Source organism: Macrotis lagotis, chromosome 6 (genome assembly GCF_037893015.1).
Source record: "Macrotis lagotis isolate mMagLag1 chromosome 6, bilby.v1.9.chrom.fasta, whole genome shotgun sequence".
Classification (NCBI taxonomy): domain Eukaryota; kingdom Metazoa; phylum Chordata; class Mammalia; order Peramelemorphia; family Peramelidae; genus Macrotis; species Macrotis lagotis.
The window spans coordinates 31567694-31584328 of record NC_133663.1 but is presented as its reverse complement, the minus strand read 5'-3'; the positions used below and the strand labels follow the sequence as shown (position 1 = coordinate 31584328).

Here is a 16635-nt window from a genome sequence, read left to right as displayed (position 1 = left end):
TCCAAATTGGGAGGAGCTGTCAACCATTCTGTAATGACATCTACCCGAGGAGGTTGAGGGAGGGTTGGGGACATGGACTTGTGTAGAAGTCGGCTGTGTTGTATTTGAGGGGCCTTCAGAAAAATAAGGATAGGCTCCTTCTGTGATGGGATCCATTTCTACCAAAAACCCTCACCCTTGGGCGTGTTCAGAATCACTGATACCGCAGCTTCGCCTGGTTTATCTCCTTGTCTTCACATGAAAGTTGATTTCGTTATGGCTTGTACGCCACCTGCCAGAGGACTGTTTGGTTCCAGATATGAGGAGCAATCCTGTTTCTCTGACAGCTGATGTAGGCAGATTTTTGATATTGCTTTTGGGAAGAGATAATTAAACTTTCAAAGAATGGAGTGAGAAAGCATTTCAATCTCTTTATCCTGCCAACATTGTGCTTTAGAGAATATCTTGATCTTTTTTTATCCCCTTCTCTCCCTTTCCCTGGTTCCATCCCTATCTATATCCTTATCGCTGTCTCTATCCTTGTCTCTTCCCTGTCTCTATCTCATTCTTTCTCCATCCCTCTCTCTCTCTATCCTTGCCTCTCTCCCTATCCCTGTCTCTATCTCTATCCTGATCTGTCTTTTCCCCTATAGTCTTGTTTCTATCCTTATCTCCCTTCCTATCTATATATTTATCTCTATCTCTGTCTTTGTCTCTCCCCATCTCTGTCTCCATCCTTAATTATCTCTATCCATCTCTCTCTCTCTCTCTATCTCTCTCTCTATGTATATATATAAATATATATATATATATATATATATATATATATATATATATATATATAACCTTGTCTCTATCTGTCTCCCTCTCTATCCCCATCCCTCTCTGTATCTCTTTCCCTATCTCTTTCTTTTTATTCCCCTGCTCCCCAACTTCAGTCTTAGAGCATCACCTGGGGACTTCGAATAGTTGAGTATCCTGCCCAGAGTCCCACAGCCAGCCAGTACACCTTGGCACTGTCACCTCCAGAGCATCATTTACCTATTGTCTATTAGAGCCACTTTTTCAAGGTTGTTCTGTGGCTTAAATCTTACACTTCAGAAACCATCTGTCTTTGTTCATCTCAGTCAGTATTCTTTAATCAGCTAAAGCCAAGACACTGGGCTAGGTTCTGAGGATCTCCACTCCCTTGTTTCCCCTAACCTCACCCCCACCTCCACCAGAGGAGAGGGATAGGATAAATATACAGTTAAAAAGCACTGATGGACATAAGAAGGCCACAGATGAGTAAATGCACCATCACCTCATCTCACCCATTCCAACCCCCCATCCCTAAAATTCATTCTGTCTTCATTTTTACCTTTGAAAATCTGTGGCTTCCTTCAGGGCTCAGTTGCTGCCTCTCATAGGAAGACTTTCTTGAACCTCTTAATAGTTAATGTTCTTTACCTGCTGTTCCTATTTTTTATCCCCCCCCCATCTCTTCCCTTTCTTCTCCTCCTGCTCTTCAGAATAGAGATGGTCCTTGAACAAAGGGAGACATCTTCCTTTTTTCCTTGTGTCTCCAGGACCTAGGACAGTGTTGTGGATCAAGTAGATGGTAAAAAAAAGTTTATGAATTCGCTAAATTGACTTTCACATATATACCTGAAAGCTCTGGGCCCAGGCTACTGGATATGTCCAGAAACATATCATGGTATGATAGAAAGAGCTCTAGGCTTGACGATAAGAAGTTCAGATGATCACTCCTGCTCTAAGTCTGTGACCTTGTGCAAGTGATTCTCCTTTCTGTGCCTCCTTTTCTTGATTATAGAATGAAGGGGTCAAATTAAAAGCCAACTCCAATTTTCTATGATGCTAGTAGAGATGTCCCCAGACATACCTTTGTTCTCCATCAGTTCCCACTAGCTTGATATGTTTAATCAAAGGGTTAATTTAAACTCCAATTCATTTCAATAGACATTCATTGACCTGTTTTGATTTATAAAGCATTGTACTGGATAGTGCTTATATGAAGATGAAAATAATTTAGTCCCATTAGTATATAAATTTTTGAAATAGAATGTAAGCTACATGAGGGCAGTAAATGGTTTTTACTTTTTCATTGTATGTCCAGAATGTGTCTGACTTAAGGTATACTATTAAGAAATACTTGCTGGGGGGGAAACTAGATGGTGCAGTGAATAGAGCACTGGCCTTGGAGTCAGGGGGACCTGAGTTCAAATGTGGCCTCAGACACTTAATAATTACCTAGCTGTGTGGCCTTGGAGAAGCCACTTAACCCCATTGCCTTGCAAAAACATAAAAAAAGAAAAAAAATACTTGTTGGGGACAGCTAGGTGACACAATGGATAGAGCACCAGCCCTGCAGTCAGGAGGACCTGAGTTCAAATCCTGAATCAGATACTTATAATTATGTAGTAGTGTGGCCTTGGGCAAATCACTTAACCCTATTGCCTTGCAAAAAAAATAAAACAAAAATAAAACAGAAAAAAAAACCCAAATGCAATTCTAATTGCTCTACATTCAAGGAAGCCTACTATGGAGCAAAATGCCTCATTTAGAGAATGTATTGAAAAAATGAGATTATTTATATAGTTAAAATTTGAGATACAAAAGAAATATTATAGTCATTTTCCCCTAAAGTATCCCTAGGTATCTTCAGAAGCTATGAAAATAAGCCCAGAATTGTTTTCCAAAAGATTCTATTTTTTATATAGAATCTCTGTTCTGTTTGCTGAACTGGTACCACCACCATCACCCATTTGGGGGAAGCAAACTCTCTGTTTGTCAGAAAAGGTCTATTAATAAAAAATATATTGATATTTTAATTTTTGTTGGTCTGTGATTTCAATAATGGGAGGAACTCTTAATATGTAAACTCCCTCCACTGATCAGGGCTGCAACTGATTGTAAATTCAGGCTTTAGAGTCCGTAGTCTTCACAAGTCAAGAATCTTGACCAAGTACATCATACATCAAAAGCAGGAAGAGGACTTGGAGTTATATGAGAAGTTTAGGATTGAGTGTCTAGGAGCTAGAAGGGACGTCAAGGCTGGCCTGCTCACTATGCCACTCTGACTCTTCACAAATGATTTTTATTAATTATAGGGTGTTTCCTCTGCAAGGCAGTGTGGTTAAGTGGCTTGCCCAAGGCCACACAACTAGGTAATTATTAAGTGTCTGAGGCTAAATTTGAACTTCAGGTCCTCCTGACTCCAGGACTCTATTTACTGCGCCACCTAGCCGCACCCCCTGCACAATCTATTAATGCAAGCACTCAGGATTGCTTCCCTTGCTTGTTGGCAAGGTGCTTCCAGGACAGATCAAAGATTTAAAATATCCTTGACTTTCAGACTATATGTCTCAGTAAATGTTGAGCTTGTTAGAACACAACATGATGCAATTATCCCATGAAGTAGCCAACTTGGGACTGTCATTTTGTTTTTGTTTCTAAATGGATTATAAAGTTTAGTGCTTAATATGTATATGTCTGTGTTTCCTTACCCAGTGGATTTTGGTGTCAGTGCCCAATTAGACCGAACAGTAGGTCGAAGAAATACATTTATCGGCACGCCCTATTGGATGGCCCCAGAAGTTATTGCCTGTGATGAGAATCCTGATGCCACTTATGATTTCAAGGTATGAGTTCTTAACTACGTTGCTTTTAGGGTCAAAGCAAACCTCCCATTCTGGGATTGTTAGTGAAAGGATCATTTTGTGTTTTTGAGTATACAGATTATTCAGTTAACATTTACTGAGCACCTACTGAATATAGGGCATTTCTATGAGTAAACGAAGAAATAAAAAACTTATCATAGGATGTTTTAATTCAACTTCAGCAAATTCATGGATGTCTTCAATGTAGCTTTCCCTTCCCAGAGAAAAGAGCATGGGGTAACCTCATTTTTTGTTACTGTTGGTTATGTTCTCCTATATTTCCTTCAAAGAGAATCTGCCCCAAATTCCAGAAACCTCTGGATTAGTTTCTTTCCTTCCTTCCTTCCTTCCTTCCTTCCTTCCTTCCTTCCTTCCTTCCTTCCTTCCTTCCTTCCTTCCTTCCTTCCTCTTTCTTCCTGCCTTCCTTTCCTAGCTTCCTTTCTTCCTTCTTGCCTTCTTCTTTCCTTCTCTTTCTTTCTTCCTCATTTTATGGGTAACAAAAGCAACTCCATGGCACAGTGTTTAGAACATGGACCTGGAATGAGGAAGTCATGCGTTCAAATCTGGTCTTAGATACATATTAGCTTATGACCTTAACACAAGTCATTTGACACCTATCAACCTGAATTTCTTTAGCTGTAAATTGAGGGTCATAACAGCTATTTTTAGGGTTGTTTGAGGATCAAATGAGATAATATCTGTCAAGCATGTTTCAACCTTTCAAGTATAAAGACACTAATGCTACTACTACTACTGCTACCACTACCACCACCCAGGCTATCCATCTGTTATTCTTTATTCTTGGCTCCATTCATACAGTTATCTGTCAAGCTACTTTTTGTTCATGTCTTCATTTGGAAGGCACTGTAGTTCATTAATGTATGCAAAGCATATGCCTCTCCATTGACCTCTTTTTTGGATTCTTCAGAGATTGCTGGGCACCATGGTTAGCACTGACCTCACACTAGGTTGTTGTGGACAATGTTTGCGATTGAGTCAATTATGCAAAATGTAGTTTGCTAACATTAAATGTTATATATACATCCACATCCACATGAACACACACACACACACACACACACACACACACACACACAGTCATCATTGATGTTCCTAACCAAACTAGGATAATATATTTTTAAGATGTCCATATGTATTTTTAAAATCACCCATAATATTTGATTGCTTATTTAGACAAATTCTTTATATATTTCTGGCTTGTCTTTTCTGTCTATTAATTCTAGCTTTTGTTCCATCCTCATGGCATTGAAAAACATGTCTCTATTTCATTCATACTTTATGGCAAACAATTTTGGCAGTCATTTTCCTTTCTTTTCATATTCAGTTTACACTAAATTATGAATTCATTGTCTTCTCTCTTCTCTCTCAACTTAAAATAGTCAGATTCAAGTATCCTTAGTATTATATAAAGTTTCATTGCTAAGGGACTTATTATTGGTTACTTGCCATAGAGGAGAGTGAGGGTGTGAGTGGCTTCCATACGGCGTCCAAAGCATGTTGTATATTGGAGTGGTCAGTTGAAATTCAGTGGGCCGCCTTTGATTTCCCCTTTGACTGCGAAGCTGCTAATACTAATTCTCCCAGAATTCAATTAGAGGAATGAGGTCTTCCACCTTCATCCAAAGTATGTGAAAGAGTAGAGGTTTCTGTCTCTCCACTCTAATGGTATAGTCTTGGATGTCTTCAACATTGTTTACCATTGTGAATAGGAACAGGGTTTGGTAAATTGTGTTTAGATGTAGGTGGAAGGTCATCTGGCAAATCTGGGACCAGTGGAATCCAGGAGCCCTTCATCCCCCCAACAGCTTTCACATGGCAGTAGAAATCACTGGGAGGCAGACCATATGGTCTTTGTACTGCTCACTAAATAACCTTGGGCAGAATATTCAACTTTCTTTGCAGGCTTTATGTTTTTGTTGTTTAGTCATTTTTTTCAGTCATGTCTGACTCTTAATGACCTCTTTTAGAATTTTCTTGGCAAAGATATTGGAGTGCTTTGCCATGTCCTTCTTCTGCTCCTTTTACAGAAGAAAAAACTGAGATAAACAAGATTTAATGACTTGCCCAGGGTAACACAGCTAGTGTCTGAGACCAGATTCAAACTCTGGAAGAGGAACCTTCCTGACTCCAAGCCCAATGGAAAAGTTGGTGAAATTCAGTTTAACTAAATGGGTGAATTTCAATTGGTGAAATTCAGTTTAATTAAACAAGAATTTATTAAATGCTCACTGCCTTAGGCACCAGGGATACAAAACCCTGAACCAGCTCTTAGTCTGACCAGAAAATAAACACAACTGGCAGCTAGGTGATGCAGTGAATAAGGCACCAGACCTGGAGTCAGGAGTGCCTGAGTTCAAATGCGACCTCAGACCCTTAATAATTACCTAGCTGTGTGGCCTTGGGTAAGTCACTTAACCCCATTGCCTTGCAAAAACCTTAAATAACTACCAAGTTACCAAAAATGATTTGGGGACAGGTATCAAAGAGCAGTAACAATGGAGATCATTTAAAGTGATCTCATATAGGAAGGCTAGACACAATGGATTCAGAGAAGCAGAGATGAGATGGATTCAGAAAAAACCTTAGGTATCATCCAGTCAATCCCCTTCATTTTAAACATAATCCTCCCTATTTTACAGGAAAAGAAATTGGAGTTCTAGAATTTGTGTTCTCTGTTGTTGACTGGAACAATTAAAAACTGACAGAGACCCTTGGAAGTCATTTCATCATTAGATCACGGACCTTCTTCATTTTATATATGAGGAAACTGAGACCTAGAGGTGTTAGGTAATTTACTTAGGGTTGCAGACCCATTATGTATTAAAAGCCAGAACAAGGACCCTGATTTTCCATGCATCATGTAAGCAGCACCCCCCCCCACTCAAATTCAATTCACTTGTTGTCATGGCATCACCAGCCTATGTCATGGTCTCCTTTGAGAACAAAGGACACATATCACATCACAACAATGCCACTCTGATCCTGAAAAACTGGTCCTGAAAACATGCATTTGGCTGGCCCATGACAATTCTTCAATCCAAATAAGGCATCATTATTGAAATCAGATCAGGAAAACACAAACACAAACTTCTCAGTCTTCTTGATGTGTCTCTCAGGGCAGTGAGGAGTCTCTGAGTCTCTGAAGGAAAACGAGAGAGAAAGACCACCATGTTCTGTATTTTAAGTATCCTTTCCTTAAAGTTAATCAACAGGAGAATTTTACAAGGATCTATTGGAAAACAGTGGAATGACTTAAAACTTCATCTCCTTCCTGAACAGGATTTCTTTAAACTACTAAGAAGAAGCAGTGGTTCAATGATTTAAACCATAAATCCCTTTCAAAGTGTCCTGATTTACACCCTGGATCCAGGCTCTAAGCCATACTTCATTTAGGAGTATGTTACCATTCTTCTAGCAATGACATATACAGCAGTGACTAGCGGCTATTGATATATGACAGTGTTGCATAAAACAGCTAACTAAATCCTCTAGGAGGCTATAGGTCAGTTGTGACCTCTGCAGTGGGCCCTTTGTGACTTCTTAATCCAACAGAGAATTTCCCCCATCCTTTTGGACAAGTTCAGTAGAGATGGTTAAAGGAGATGAGGTCATGAAGGACCGAAGACTATCAGAGAGAAAAAGAATGGTTTAGTTCCAGACAGTAAGAGAAACTATCTTAACTCTTAAGAATTCTGTTTTGCAATATTACATGGTGATAGGGGCGGCTAGGTGGCGCAGTGGATAAAACACCGGCCCTGGAGTCAGGAGTACTTGGGTTCAAATCTGGTCTCAGACACTTAATAATTACCTAGCTGTGTGGCCTTGGCCAAGCCACTTAACCCCATCTGCCTTGCAAAAAAACCTAAAAAAAAAATATTACAGAGTGATAGACCGTAATCCAGATAGTGATAGACTGTAAATCCATGGCAAATGAAGATTAATCAAAGGAACTGGGGCTGTATAGAATTAGCTTGGGAGCATGGTAAATAGTGTACTGGGTTGGGAGTCAAATTCAACCTCAGATCTCTACTAAGTACATGAGCCTGGGAAAATCACTTAACTGCTGTCTGCCTCAGTTTCTTCATCTGCAAAATGCAGAGAATAATAGTCCTTTCATCAAAGGATTGTTGTGAGGATTAAATGAAAGAACAAATATAGAGAGCTTGGAAAAACTTAAAGTTTTATCTAATGAGTGAATATAATAATGATCATTATTGTTGTTATTAATCTTTCCTTAGTTCTTGGTAGGAATATTAGATTATGCTCTCAGAGGTCAGAGAATTGTTCCTGCTTGGGCTAGAACAGAGTCCTCAATGGGAATGGAGACTTCTTCACTGACCCCTTATTTTGACTCTTACAAAGTCCCCTTGCTGTACTTTTTTGCTTTTTCTGAGCCACATATAATTGGAAATTTCTTGGCTATTTCTTGAAGCCCCTGTAGCCAAAGGCCTTTTCTTTGAAGTCATGACAAGATGAAATTTATAATATGGGGGTCTCATTGTGGGGGTGGGATGTGATGAGGTTCTTAAAGAATCTGGCCAAAGTGTCTCTCAAGATCACAACTAATGCAAAGATTCGGGAAAGCAATAAAATCTCTGGAGGCTTCATCCTTGGAGGATAAGCAAAGCCAATGACCAAGCTCATGGTTATTTATTGGAAGCAGGCATCACCTGCTATAGAGAGGAGATCACAAACAGCCCGCCCCAAATCTCCCCTATTATCAGGCAATAACATGAAAAATCTCATTTATCTGGTGTGCTCATTTTCCCCTAGAGGTCCTTCTCTTTTTCATTTCCTGACAGCCTGTCAAAATACTTCAAGTCAACGGAAAGGTTTCATTTCCCTGATAAGTATTGTGGGACAAAAATGAAAGCTTTTCCTTTTGATGATAAATGTTCAAAAGAATCTAAATTAATAATAAAAAACAGTTCACAATTCAATTCTGAGGTTGCTTTATTTTGGTATGTATTTATGTATTTTTAAATTTTGTATTTTACTTTTCAAGATCTTAGATCCTAAGATGTTAGGGCTCTCATAGGCAATCTAGGCCAAACCCATTGTTTCACAAATGAAGAAAGTGAAGCTCAGAGGGAGAAGAGATTTTCTAAGGTCACACCAGGCTGTGAGTAGGATTTGAATGCAAATCCTCTCACCTCAGAGCAAGTGCTCCTTCTGTTATACTATTGGCTTAGAACTAAAAGGACTCAATGTTGTAATTATGTGATCCTGGGAAAGTGATTTAACTTTTCTTTGCCTCAGCTTTCTCAACTGTAAAATGGGAGAGTTAGCGCTGAGGGTGTCTAAGGTCCCTTCCAGCTCAAATCTATAATCCCAGGATGCTATGATTAGTTTGAAAAAACACTGAATTTTGTGCCTACAAATTTGAGTTCAAGTCTTAGGTCTCAAATTTACAATGGACAAATCTTCTCTTTTTGGGGGGTTCTAGTTTCTTCATCTGTATAATAAAAATAATAATAATAGGTTCTTCACTTTGGGTGAGTTATACAAAGATAAATTTTTGTTGTTATATGAATTGCTATTGGTCAGTTGTCTTCAGTCATGATCTCATGTGGGATTTTCTTGCCAAAGATGGTTTACCATTTCCTTTCACAACATATTTTAAGATGAGAAAACCTAGACAAACAGGGTGAAGTGACTTGCCTAGGATCATCTAGCTGGTATCTGAGGTCAGATTTGAACTCAGCTCTTCCTGACTCCAGGCCTGACATGATATGCATATTGACAGTTGGCAACAGGAAATAAATTAAAGGTCTGATTTTTCATCTTATCTTGTTGAGTAACCAGAATGAGTCATTGAACTCCATATGCTATTTTTAACAAAATATGGTTGATATCTCTATTTCCATATTTCATTTAATAGATTGTCTTTAGATTTCTAGCTGGAAGGACCTTATATCACTTATCTCATATATATGCACACATGTGTGTGTGTGTGTATGTGTATATGGAGAAACTAAGGAAATATGATTATTACTAAACTGGAAAAGTAAAGTATGTATCATCCATAGGACTTAGCCATTCCTCTCCAATCCTCTAACAACAACTGTGAAATCCTCTTTTTTCATTTATCACGGCAAAAATAATATTTAATTATATTACATTTCAAAATTTGTTTAGCTGTTTACTAAATGATGATTCAGTTTTGGGAGTTTGGGGTCAATCATAGGCTGGTTCCCCTATCCAAACTGGTAAAGCCAGTTTGATGTATGAAATGGCTTGTAAAGGCTTCTAAAAGAAAGTAGGCAATTCAAGGACCTTGAATTAAACAGTAGGGAATGTCTCATGTACAGTGCTGCTCTCAGCTCCCCATTAACAACTTTGTCTCTGCAAAATACCTGGAGCTCTATATATCAAGTCACTCAAGGCAGTGGATTAGCATGGAAGCAAGGAATGTTGTAGAAGAGTATTATGGCATCCCCTTGGCTTCCCTCAGCTCTTTGGAAAGAGTATTCTGGTTTCCATTTGGCACAGAAAAAAAGATGAGAACCAAAGTTGCCATTTTGTCTTCCTTTTCCCTCCCCTCTAGCTACCTTACCTTCTCCAATCTTGTGCCTCCTTCTTCATAAGACTTTCCCCAGCATCTTTCAAAATGCACAGTCTTCTGAGGGATGTGGTCCCCAAAGAAAGGATTAGACTCATGTCTATGGTCATGCCTCTTTAAATACTTTGGAAAGTCACTTAATATGAATGAGATGTAGAAAGCTAGATGAATTTCTCAGGCTAATAGGTTTAGCAGATGGTAATGCTACCATTAATGGTAGAATTTTTCAACAAAGAATCTGTTAAAAGTCATTACACTGAGTTGATCAACAAACATTTTGCAGTTCCCTCTCCTGAGTCTGATACTATGACAAGCGCTAAGGATACAACCAGGGGGTGGCTAGGTAACGCAGTGTATAGAGCACCAACCCTGGAGTCAGGAGGACCTGAGTTCAAATGTGGTCTCAGACACTTAATAATTACCTAGCTGTGTGGCCTTGGGCAAACCACTTCATCTCATTGCCTTGCAAATAAAAAAATAAAAATAAAAAATAAAAAAAAGGATACAACCAAAAATTCTGCCAGACCCTATTCATCAAGGATATTATATACAAAAATTCAGTTCTCTGAACCACGTACTTCATGAAGACTTACCATATGCTCAGGCCCCACATTGTGTGACTCCTTTAGAGACAAGGTTCCAGTACCTTAGACATTAGAATGACAATAGATGGGTTTGATAAATTAAATAAAGATTATAAGAGTTGCATTAGAAAAGAGTCCAAGATTCATTCATTGGTGTCTCTCCTGTTGGTGTTAGTGTTCTCGATAAAGTAGGGAGCTTTTCTTCCTCACACCATCATCATCATCTCCACCGAACAGGAACTATCCTTTTAATTTTGTTCAAGTTGGATTTCATCTTGCTGCCAGCTGGCCACCCACCAAGCTAGAAGATGCATATTGGGCTATGCCTCCACTGAGGCACTAGAATTTGTCTGTGTTGTGTTTACAAAGCACACATTGCTAAGCTATTAATCATGGCACAGACTAACCTGCACAGTGCCACCGGAATAATGAATTATCCGTCTTCTGCCCAAAATGAGTCACACTATGGCCACTAAGGAAACTTATCTGTCCCTGACTCATTCTCTATCTTGTTCTTCCCTCATGCCCTTCTCTTCTCCCAGGAGCCATTTTGCAACTCCTAATTGGAGCATTTTCTCCCATATTTAAGTTCCAAAGTGATTCTGGGATTCACTAATAGATCCAAAGGCTTAAACAAGACACATCAAGGGCGTTTCTTACTTCCTAGTGCAAACAGATGAGCATAGCTTGCAAATGACTTTAGGTGTGTGGCCAGGAATATCAATGCTGCTTTTGAAAAATGAGATAATCTCAGGGAAAATGATCCTATGATAGAAAATGGAAGTCTCAAAGAAACCACATCATCTGCACACATCTAAATGATTGTGCAAATGCTGTGTAGCCAATTAGAAGACTTCTCATTTGGTCTGAAGGGGAGGGGATTGTGTTATGTGTCCTGCATTATGTTGAGTACTAACTGAACCAGTCCCTGCCCCCAAGGTGCTTACACTCTACTGGAAGTAGATAATATACTCATTTATAGGTAAATACAAAATCACAATGGGTCCCACACTACAAAGAGATCAAGGAAAGAGATAAAGGACCCAATTGTTTTTATGTATGTGTGTATATATGTCCATATCTATTGTGTGTTTATGTATGCATTCATATTTGAAGCCACTTTTTTTGATGACAAAGCACTGGAAACAAAGAAACTGGAAAGTATTGCCAATTATTTGGTGAACAGTTAAACAAATCCTGATATGTAAATATAGTGAATATGATTTTGTCATTAAATGAAGAAAAATCTAGTTTCAGACAAGCCTGGGAACACTTGTAGGAGCTGATACAGATTGAAGTTAAGAGAATGAGAATCATTTCTACAGTGACAATAGTATTTTAAAGACAAACATCTTTGAAAAACTTGAGTACTCTTGTCAATGCAAAGACAAATCCCAGGACCAAAAAACAAATAACAAAGCAGCTTCTGATCAGAGGGGTAATAGACTCTAAGGAAAAAGAAATTGTCCATTTGGGGTTATGGCTAAGGTAGGAATTTTGTTTCACCATGCATATTTGTGACTAGGGGCAGCAAGGATGAGAGATAAATGCTCATGAATTAAAAATTTGTTTTTAACTTTTTAAAAGTTAATACAAAGTATTTTCTAGGAGGAAAGCTCTAACAAAAAGGGGAATGAGTCAAGAAAGACCTCAGATAGAAGGTGACTCTTGAGCTGAGCTTGGGATTCTTCAGCATTTGTACAACCTCTTGGATATATAGAGAGAATGTTGAGGGATGGGATCTTGTATGTGAGGAACAGGGAAAAGTCCCCTTTGACTGGGCTACAGGGTGAGTGCAGGGGAGGTAATACATAATATATTTGGAAATGCAAGCTCTGAATAAAGGATGAAGTGCTTTAAACACCAGGTTGTGGGAGGATATTGAAAAGGTGTGTTCTAGAGGCAATAGGACACTTTGGAACTTTTTTTAGTACTGGAAAGCCATGGGGTGTCCCATAGTTTAGGAAAATCACTTCCACTCTAAATGTAGAAAGGATTAGAGAGCAGACACATGTCCATACTCTATTATGGAGAAGAAAAGTCAATCCACTAGTATTTCTTCTCTCTTTGGTTCTTTTCCTTCATTTGTTTGTCTTCCTAAACGTACCAGAAATTGGCCAGGGGCACTTAATGCTTTGTACTTAGCAGTTAATTATGAAGGCTTAATAGTCTATATGGTACATGGTGCTTAAAACTTGAAAGTCCACCCCCCCAAAATTGGCAGCAAATGTGTTTTGCCTCTTGGTGGTGTTAGACTAGGCCACAGCTTTGATAATGAGTCCCTCTTTCACAGAAGAACAACTCCTGATTTCTGGTGACAATGGAGACATGCTTTTGGAGAAGCAGAGATAATGAGGAACATCGAGTAAGATTCCAGACCTTTGATCTCTTAATCGCCATGTCTGGAACCATTCTAGCTAAAGAGCTGATGGGATTTGATGGCTGTTAAGTGGTGGCTGGGTAATGTTAGGATATGAACTCCTGATTAAGCAGTCACTCAATCAATAAGCATCAGTTATATGCCAACTTGGACAGTTATATGCTGGGATCAACATAGCGCCTCTTCATCAAATCTAACAGTACCTTCCCTCAGGGAGCTTCCGTTCTATCAGGGAAGATAGAAATATGTAAATTATATACAGTATAGATGCCTTGAAACAAGATAACTAGAAGGGATAGCCCGAGGATCAGGACCAGCATTATGTGGAAGGTACCAGTGAGTCGAGCTTTGAAAGAAACTAAGCCTGTCCACTTCTTATTCCACCCCCAAATAACTCATAAGAATGCTCTCTCTCTCTCTCTCTCTCTCTCTCTCTCTCTCTCTCTCTCTCCTCTTTCTCCTCCTTTTCACTCACCCTCTCTATTCTTTCTCTGTGTGTGTCTGTCTGTCTCTAGAGCTATACCTCAGTGTTTTAAGTTCATTTCAGTAGTCTTTAAGCTCTTCCAGGTACATGTTGGAATTAGAAGATACATTTCTAAATTTTTGAAATATAAAGACAAAAATGAGGTACAGGGAAAGGAAAATTCTCCTGCAGGAGTAGTGGCTCCTATCCTCAACTTTGAAGGGAACAAGGGATCCTTCAAGGCAGAGCTAAGGAGAGAGAGCATTCCAGGAATGCAGAATAGAGACAAAAACATTTGAAGAATGGCAAGAAGGTCAATTTGTCTTGAACATAGAGTATGTGGAGGGGACTAATGGGCACCTAGTCTAGAAAGATATCCTGAAAACAAAAGAAAGAGGGAGCAGATTTTGTCAGAGAGAAAGGTTTGGACAGGGTGTCTTAAAAGCCTTCATGTAGCTTTAAGTTATGAGAGGTTAAAACTGCATGGAGGGGGTGGCTAGGTGGTGCAGTGGATAAAGCACTGGCCCTGGAGTCAGAAGTACCTGGGTTCAAATGCGGTCTCAGACATTTAATAATTACCTACTGTGTGGCCTTGGGCAAGCCACTTAACCCCATTTGCCTTGCAAAAACCTAAAAAAAAAAAACTGCATGGAAACTTTTAGATCACTCTGTATTCATTCCTAAAGATAATGGATAGCCACTGGAGCCCCCTGGAAAAATAGATAATAACATAATGCTGCTATTAATTTAGCTGAACTTTTAAATAAATGTGTTTTGTAAGTCACAGTAGCATCTTTGTACTTTGGAAATCAGAAATCCATCTAAGTGTAAGATGCATTCTTTATCCAATCTTCAAGGTCCTTGATACTCTTGGATCCTTTTTAGACTCATGACTAACAATAGAACATCAAGGTCCAGAAGATGGATGCTCCTCAAGGGTAGAAGTCACTTCTTTTTTTATCTTTGCATCTTCAGTTCAATAGGTTTGCCTTAAAAGTTTGTGGAACTGAGTTGCATATTTGTTGAACCAGATTAGTTCTGGCAAGAACCTCCAAGACAATCTAATGTGACTTCTTCATTTTATAGTTTAGGAACTGGACCTGGGCCTTGTCAGAGTCATACAGGTTATAAGTAGAACTGAAATTTGAACCCCATACTGTGTGGTCAGATCTGCATGTGAATTTGGAGAATCCTGTCCCATATCTGGAATCTTTCCTTGGGCTTCTCCAAGTTGGAAGAATCATTAGTTGAGGGAAAAAGGGAAATTGGTTTTGATAAGAAACCTGAAAAGCTTTATATGTTCCTAGAAATCAAGTTTGGAAATAGTGACCAGAGTTAACAAAAGTTATGATTGGATTAATTGATGCCATGCTTGTTTTTTCTCTCTCTTACAGAGTGACTTGTGGTCTTTGGGAATCACAGCCATTGAGATGGCAGAAGGTGCCCCCCGTAAGTAAGGAAGTCTCAGCTGGGCAGGATGGGGGGCAAAGGGGGAAGGGGAGCATCTGTGGCTAAGCTAATGGTGGAATGATGCCAAGACTTGCAGTGGGTATTTCTTCTGGTACAGTGAATTGGGTATGGCACCAAGCTGATATGTTGGGATTGCAAAATGAAGGTTTTGTCCAGGAGAAGCCTGTTTATTGTTGGATGGTATGAAGGTTTCTTTCTTCAGCAAAGAGAGACAGAGAATGAGACTGATGGAAACACTGACAGACATAGAGGAGAACTCAGGTAAAACCCAATGGAGGCAAAAAGGATACAAAGATATTTGTGGAGATAGTGTTCAAGTCACAGACAGATACTGGGCAGTGTCATGGAGCTAGTGAAGAGTCCAGACAAGACAAATCATGGAGACACAGAAACTGATGGAGACAGCAATGGAAACACCAGAGGAGACAGAGACCAATGGGAGTCAATAGAGACATGGGAAGAGATGGACAGAAAGAGAGAGGTGATGAGAATGAGAGATAGAAGCAGTGATGGAGATGCAGACAAGTATTGTAGACACAGAGGTACAGAGAGATTGATGGAGAGATAGGAGAGAGAGAGATAGAAGAAGAGAGAGAAAAAGAATTGGAGAAGAGAGGGAGGGAGAGACAAAAAGAAAGTGAGACAAATAGAGAGACAAAGAGTGTGTGTGTGTGTGAGAGAGAGAGAGAGAGAGAGAGAGAGAGAGAGAAGCACAGGGCAGGGAGGGAAGGAGAAATAGAGAACAAAATCAGAGAAAAATGGAGATAGAAAAAGATGGAGACACAACTAGAAACTGGTGGAGTTCCAGAGAGAGAGAGAGAGAGAGAGAGAGAGAGAGAGAGATAAAGAGAAATAATTGATAGCCACAATTATGAGAGTGGTGGAGAAATAGATTGATGGAGACATACAGAGAGGGAGCTAGAACTTGATGGAGATAAAGAAAGAGTGACCTAAACTGATGAGAGGAATTGAAATGAGTGTGGAATAATGAAGACATTACAAAGAGATAGAAATTGGTGACAACAAAGTGCATGATCAATTAATGGGGAGAGATGAAGACATAGACAGGATCTTTGAGGAGCAAAGAGAGGGAGACAAAAATATACAGGCAAAGAGAGACAGGGATTAATAAGGTTTGGAAAACAGAGAAAACAGAAAAACAGAGACCAATAGAAACCAAAAAAAATTGGTGACAGAGACTTGTAGAGCCAGAGAGATTGTGGCAGAAACAGAGACAGAAAAATATGGAAAAAGAAAGAACAAAGAAAAACAAAATTCCAGGACTTGAAGTTTAGCTTGTAGATGATTCTTGAACCATCTTCTGCCCCCATAGGAAAAATATCTTTAAACATGCAGCATAACAAAGATTCTAACAGAATCGAGCCAACATAACAGGTGAATTTGAACAGGCTTTGTGGACATATTCGAGCCTCGTTGTTTCCTTCCATATTAGATATTGATTTTGAGATTTCCCACTTGCACTAGAGTCATAGTGGACAGTGCCAGGCCTGGCGTGA

General features: G+C 39.3%; 1 protein-coding gene across 5 annotated transcripts in view; it reads left to right on the top strand.

Moving 5' to 3' along the window:
* TNIK (TRAF2 and NCK interacting kinase) overlaps positions 1-16635 on the top strand; it is a 397128-nt gene that overhangs the window by 229746 nt on the left and 150747 nt on the right. For all 5 annotated transcript variants that reach the window (XM_074190918.1, XM_074190919.1, XM_074190921.1 and 2 more), the window contains exons 7-8: positions 3490-3620; positions 15043-15097. In XM_074190918.1, coding sequence (XP_074047019.1) covers positions 3490-3620; positions 15043-15097 — 186 coding nt within the window. The remainder of the gene's footprint in view (positions 1-3489; positions 3621-15042; positions 15098-16635) is intronic.